This window comes from Microtus ochrogaster, unplaced genomic scaffold (assembly GCF_000317375.1).
Source record: "Microtus ochrogaster isolate Prairie Vole_2 unplaced genomic scaffold, MicOch1.0 UNK115, whole genome shotgun sequence".
Taxonomy (NCBI): Eukaryota; Metazoa; Chordata; class Mammalia; order Rodentia; family Cricetidae; genus Microtus; species Microtus ochrogaster.
The window spans coordinates 409,636-415,971 of record NW_004949213.1 but is presented as its reverse complement, the minus strand read 5'-3'; the positions used below and the strand labels follow the sequence as shown (position 1 = coordinate 415,971).

The following is a 6,336-nucleotide window of genomic DNA, read 5'->3' as shown; positions in this document are numbered from 1 at the left end:
CTTCCCTCCAGGAGTGCCTAGCATGGTACACATACGCTTCCCTCCCAGGAGTACCTAGCGTGGTACACATACGCTTCCCTCCAGGAGTGCCTAGCGTGGTACACATACGCTTCCCTCCAGGAGTGCCTAGCGTGGTACACATACGCTTCCCTCCAGGAGTGTCTAGTGATTTCAGCAGGTTGACAGTTGCAATGTCACAGTGGTAATGCTCCGTGTCATAGTCAGCCACTGAGACCTGGGTGTGATGTGCATGCTTATAGTCCTAGCATAGAGAAGTGGAATTCAAGGGCATCCTTAGCACATAGGGAGTTTGAGGCTAGTCTGGGCTACATGGCATTCTAGCCCCCAAACAAACAATGAAAGGTCAAGGAGTTACCTCCATGAATAAAATGCTTACCACATAAGCATGAAAACCCAAGTTTTGTCACCAGAATCCATGGGGGGAAAGCTGGGTGTGGTGCACACAACTGTAATCCCAGACATGGGGAAGCAGCCTGTGCAATGGCCATTCAGTTCTGGGCCAGAGAAAGGTTCTGTTGGAACATAACTCGGGTTGTTTTCTGGCCTCCACATGCCTCACACACACACAAACACACATGTACACATATCACCTTCCCAATAACGGTAAAGTTCTCTGTGTGTTTTGATACTGGACAGTGCTGGCCAGGTGGATGGGAGGTGACAGCGCCAGCCTCGGCCAACAGAAGTGATAAGCTGAACCACAAGTGTCCAGGTAGACCAGGGGGCAAAGAGGATAAATGAGGACCCGTGGGGACGTTGGGGACAGGCAGATGAGCAGGCACCAGGGGCAGGCTTTGGGAGATCCTAGGTGGGGCTGCTCTGACCTGCTCCACAGGGTCCCACTCTGGGCTGGTTTAGCCCTAGTTTGTGTGGTCTCTGATACTGGCCCGACTTCTCAAGAGCCAGGCATTTAATCAGCACACCTCCCCTATGGGAATGCTCTCCCGAGGCCGCTGTACAGAATCAGGCCACACAGCCTGGTGAGGGCTGGCCTGAGACTGAATCCCATAGTCATCGGGGTCCAGGACACAGGTTTGGATGACTGCTGTCTGTCTGGACTGTCTCCTCCCCCGGCCCTGAGCTTGGCATGTTGGGAGTCATAGCGGACTTGTGAGCTACACTGTAGAGTTTTCTCTCAAGGTGTCTCTTGCTTTTTGTCTTTTTGTTGTTTTGTTTTTTGGGATGGTGTCTCCATAGCTCAGGCTGCCTCAGACTTAGCTGTGTTGCAGAGGATGACCTTGAATTTCTAACCTTCCAGCCTCCACCTCCCAGCACTAGGATTGTGGGCCTTAGCCACCACACCTGGTATGTGTGGTACTGGGGTTAAAGCCAGAGCATGATGTGTGCGCAAACACCAACTGAGCTTCACCCTCCGACTAGAGTTGTCCTTAATCCAGGACAGAAGCGCACTGGTCTGTAGCCACAGAGACCCGGATGTGGCGGCATATGCATCCAGTGGGAGCTGGAGGCCGCAGGATCAGGAGTACAAAGCCAACACAGCCACACACTGAGTCTTGAGACCAGCTCAGCTACACATTGAGATCCTGTCTCAAAAGATAAGGGGGCGGGGCTGGCTAGAGAGATGGCTCAGCAGTTGGAGCATGTTTGCTGTTCTTCCAGGACTCAAGCTCTGTCCCCAGTACTCACATTAGGAGGGTCACAACTGCCTGTAATTCCAGCTTCAGCAGAATCCAAAGTCTCACATATACTCAAAATAATTAAATGAGTCAACCAGTAATATTGAAAACACCATAAAAGCCAGGAATGGGGCACACCTGTAATCCCAGCACTTGGGAGGCAGAATCGGAATGACTGGAGCAAGCTTGAGACCAGCCAGGGATACACAGTGAGACATATCTCAAAAACAAAAACACCGTAACTTATTTATCCACCTTGCTGAACAGATTTGATAGATTTACGTTTCTAGGTTAAAGCTTGTACACATTGGTGCTCTGAGCATTCTGGAATAAAATTCTGATGGTATACAATATAAACGTCCACACGGAATTAATCAAGGAGGCCGATGATAGGGATGGAGCTGAGGACACGGCTCATTGGGTAAACTGCTTGCTGCACAGCATGAGGACCATGCAAACAGCAACAAATGACAGTCTGTGCCTGTCATCCCGGCACCAAGGAGACAGATACAGGAGCACCCCTGGGGTCTGCGGCCAGCCAGTCTAGTCAAATCAGGGAGTTCTAGCTTCAGCAAGAGATCAGTGCTGCTCTTCCCGAAGATCCAGACTTGGTTCCCAGCATCCTCCTGGTGGCTCATAGCCAGCTATAATCCTGTTCCTGGGGATCCAACGCCCTCTTCTGGTGCCTGTGGGCACTGCATGCATGTGGTGCACAGACAGTGCAGGCAAAAAAAAATTCATACATAAAACAAACTAAAAATTTTTTCGAGTTTTTGTTGTCGTTTTGAAACAAGGTCTCATTTTGTAGCCCTGGCTGGCCTGGAACTCCCTTTGTAGATGAGGCTGGCCTTGAACTTACTGAGATCCACCTGCCCCTGACTGCCAAGTGATAAGATTACAGGTAAACATCATCACGCCTGCTGTAAAATGAAAATTAAAATTAATGAAAGTTGAGCTGGCCTGGTGGCACATTCCTTTAAATTCAGTACTTGGGAGACAAAGGTGGAGCTGTATTCTGTAAGTCCAAGGTCCAGGCCAGCAGGAACTGCCCAGTGAGACCTTCCCAGATGCTATTGTTTTTAAAGATTCATTTATTCAGTATGTCTACAGTGTTCTGCCTGCATGAATGCCTGCACACCAGAAGAAGGCAGCAGATCTCGTTATACTCATTACAGATGGTTGTGAGCCACCATGTGGTTGTGACCCTGAGAGAAGTGACCTGCACAGGCCCCCAGAGAACATGCAATAGCAAGAAATGGATGGAGAGATAAAAGAACCGAAGGAAGAAGAGTCTGCAGTATCACATCCAGCCCAGCCCGGTTCCCCTGGAGCCTGCGGGGGACGTCAGCTTACCTGAATGTCTGGGCACAAGCAGCCTCTCTTCGGTAGTCACACTCCCAAGCCAGCTCTTGCTGCAAGGCCTGCAGGCTCTGCTCAGCAAACAGCCCTGGGTGGTGTGAGGGACAGCAGTTGAGGATGGTCACCCATCCCCTGCCAGAACGCTCAGGCTCCTATGTGTTCCTGTCTTCTCTGCTTCTCTGGTCCTTATATATTTCTCTTTCTACGGCTCTCACTGTCCCATGCACCTCTGTTCTAGACTTTTATTCCCTTTTTTTTTTTTTTTTAGGGCAGGCTCTCATGTAGCTCAGGCTAGCCTCCAACTCAATATGTAGCCAAGGTTGACCCTGAACCCCTGATCCTCCTGCTCCCAGCTCCCATATCTGGGGATTACAGACATGCTTCTCTGCTTGCCTGTGCATCTGTGACAGGGTTTCTCTGTAAAGTCCTGGCTTGACCCCAACTCTCAGCAATCCTCCTGCCTCAGATTCCCTGTGCTGGGATTATAATTGTGAGCCACCAGACCCAGGTTACCCACCTCATCTCGGAGCCACCTACCCTCTGTCTACCCCCCCCCCCTCCCGCTGTGGTGGTCTCTGTGAAAGTCTGAGGCCTGGGCTTGACTCTAGTGAGAGCTGCCACAGGCCTCAAGCACTTCTTTTCAATTGCTGTTAGCTAAGGATGGCCCTGAACGTCTGCTCCCCCCCCCCCGGTGTGGGGGTGCTGTATGCCCTACCACACCCTATTGGGTATCAGAGCTCTCAGCCCAGGGAATTGTGCGTGCCGGACAAACACTGTACTGAGCTACATCCCCGGCCATCGTCTCCGCCTTCTGTTTAAAATAAACCTCACATTGCCCTCTGCCTCTCATCTCGCTTCTAGACCTGTCTACCTCTCTCTACCGCCTTTCTTGCCCAGGAACACACTTGCTCTGTCTTCTACAGGTGATCCCTCACGTGACACAACACAAACAGGACTGCCCGCCTCTCTCTGCTTCTGTGGCACCCTGCACACCAGTCTGCCTGTCTGTCTGTACGTTTGTCTGAACTTGTCTCTTTGTATGTCACATCCACTCATCCTCGCTGAGCTTCCCCTCCTGTCACCCACGCGATGTATGTACACCCACAATGCTGTCCCAGGCTGGCCCCACTTCCTCTCCCTTGGTGGGGACAGACGGGGCACCTCACCCTCTGGTAGGCCCACACTCATCTTGAGCAGGGCCAGCAGGTTCTGCACATCACTCTGGATGCTCTGGGCAACACCTGGGTACTGTCAGGAGGAAGGAGGGGTAGGGAGTCACACGTGCCTCAGGGACAGCACCATGCCCACCCCTGACCCCACGCAGTCTCCCCACTCACCTGGATCTTCACAGCTACCTCAGTCCCATCCTTTAGCACACCTTGGTGTACCTGCCCAATGGAAGCAGCAGCAAAGGGCACTTCCTCCAGAGAGGCCACCTTGTCCTGCCAGTCCTTGCCCAGCTCTTCTTCTAGAACTCTCTGAAGGAAGTGAGCATGACAGTTACCATCATGGTTCCAGTCAGCGAAGTTCATTCCCTGTACCGAGCACTTGTGTTAGCGAGCCTGGGGCTCACCTTCCGCTGACACATCATCTTACAGATGTGAAAACCAAGGCTCAGGGGAAGCCTCTTGCCCAGGTGAGGGACCAGCCAGATGCAATTATTCAGTCTGTGTTTGAGTAGAGGAAGCAAATGTAGATTTACTAAGGGATGTAAGAAGGAACTCCTAAGACTCAGAGTTCCAAAGAAGGAACAGCAACATTGCTGTTCCTGTGTTTCCAAGGCAGGGTCTCCCCGTGAAATCCTGACTGGCCTGCCACTCTCTCTGTAGACCAGGCTGGCCTTGAACTCAGAGATCCACCTGCCTCTGCTTCTGAGTGCTGGGATTAAGGGCAGGCACCACCACCGCCCAGGGGGATTGTTAATGAAGACTAATAGCATTCCTTATTGGATTTCCATATCATTAAGTCATAAAGTGATAATGAAGTCGGGTTTCCTTTGGTCCTGGCATGGTTGTTAGAGTGGCTCACAGAGCCACAGTGACTACCCAGGTCACGTAATAAGCAGCAGACCAGAGAGCAGGCAGCTAGGTGGCTGACGCCTATGCCCCCATATAGTTATAGAACGGCTCAGTGCTAGGTATTACGCTATCCTATTTACGGACAAAGTCTCCTTCGAATTTCTTTTTTTTTTTAAATATTTATTTATTTATTATGTATACAATATTCTGTCTGTGTGTATGCCTGCTGGCCAGAAGAGGACACCAGACCCCATTATAGATGGTTGTGAGCCACCATGTGGTTGCTGGGAATTGAACTCAGGACCTTTGTTAGAGCAGGCAATGCTCTTAACCTCTGAGCCATCTCTCCAGCCCATCCTTCGAATTTCTTTGTTTGTGTGAGGCAAGGTCTAAGGTAGCCCAGGCTGGCCTGGGATTCTCTACAGAGCTCAGGATGACCTTGAACTCCTGATCCTACTGCATCTATCTCTAAGTGCTAGAATAGTGTACGCCACCACGTCCTAGCATGAGCTCCTTTAGTTAACCACAGCTCAAACTTGCATGTCTCTCATGGAGTGACAGGGACAGGCTTATGCCTGTCTATGCAATATAGACTAAGGGCTTTATAGATTATATGTCGATCTATGCAATCCACTGAAAAGGGCTACCAAGCCACCATTGTCCCAAACAGGATACTCACCAGCATCTGCCAGCGGGGCATGAAGTCAGCACTCTGGCGGACTCTCTCAAAGATTCGCTGCAGCTGGGGGCTGATGAAGCTGTTGTCTTGGGAGACAGTGGGATGAGGGGAATAGTGAGGGAGACAAAGAGGGGTTCCATGTGAACTCCTGAATTCAGGGCCGGCTGCTGGGTGGGGTGGGAATGAGGTCAAAGGTCGGGGGTTGAGGGTCAGGCTGTACCCTGGATGCTGAACATCTGTCCGATCTTGAGAGCAGCCCCCCGGACTGTACATAAGGTTTGCACGATCCTCTCAGCGTTGGCCTCAGAAAGGAACGGGCTGGAGCCCAGTCCAGAGCCACCGTCTGTTGAGAGAGGTAAGCATCAGTAACAGGTGCACAGAAAGAACCTTGCTTTTCTGCTGCTGGTTGGTTGGTTTTTCACTTTTCAAGACAGAGTTTCTCTGTGTAACAGCCCAGGCTGGCCTCGAACTCACAGAGATCTCTTTGTCTTTACCCCTGAGTGCTGGGACTAAAGGTCAGGTTTTTTTTAAATTTACAATGTAGCCCAGGATAGCCTCAAACTCATAAAATCCTTCTGCCTCTGCTTCCTGAGTGCTGATATTACAGGTAAGAAATAATAAC

The 6,336-nt window shown here is 50.9% G+C and overlaps 1 protein-coding gene across 2 annotated transcripts in view; it reads right to left on the bottom strand.

Annotated features, from left to right (window-relative positions):
• Positions 1-6,336, bottom strand: part of Coq8b (coenzyme Q8B) — a 21,987-nt gene that overhangs the window by 9,738 nt on the left and 5,913 nt on the right. For both annotated transcript variants that reach the window (XM_005371584.2, XM_013355332.2), the window contains exons 6-10: positions 5,935-6,057; positions 5,715-5,800; positions 4,355-4,495; positions 4,184-4,265; positions 3,012-3,105 (exon numbers count right to left, since the gene is read on the bottom strand). In XM_005371584.2, coding sequence (XP_005371641.1) covers positions 3,012-3,105; positions 4,184-4,265; positions 4,355-4,495; positions 5,715-5,800; positions 5,935-6,057 — 526 coding nt within the window. The remainder of the gene's footprint in view (positions 1-3,011; positions 3,106-4,183; positions 4,266-4,354; positions 4,496-5,714; positions 5,801-5,934; positions 6,058-6,336) is intronic.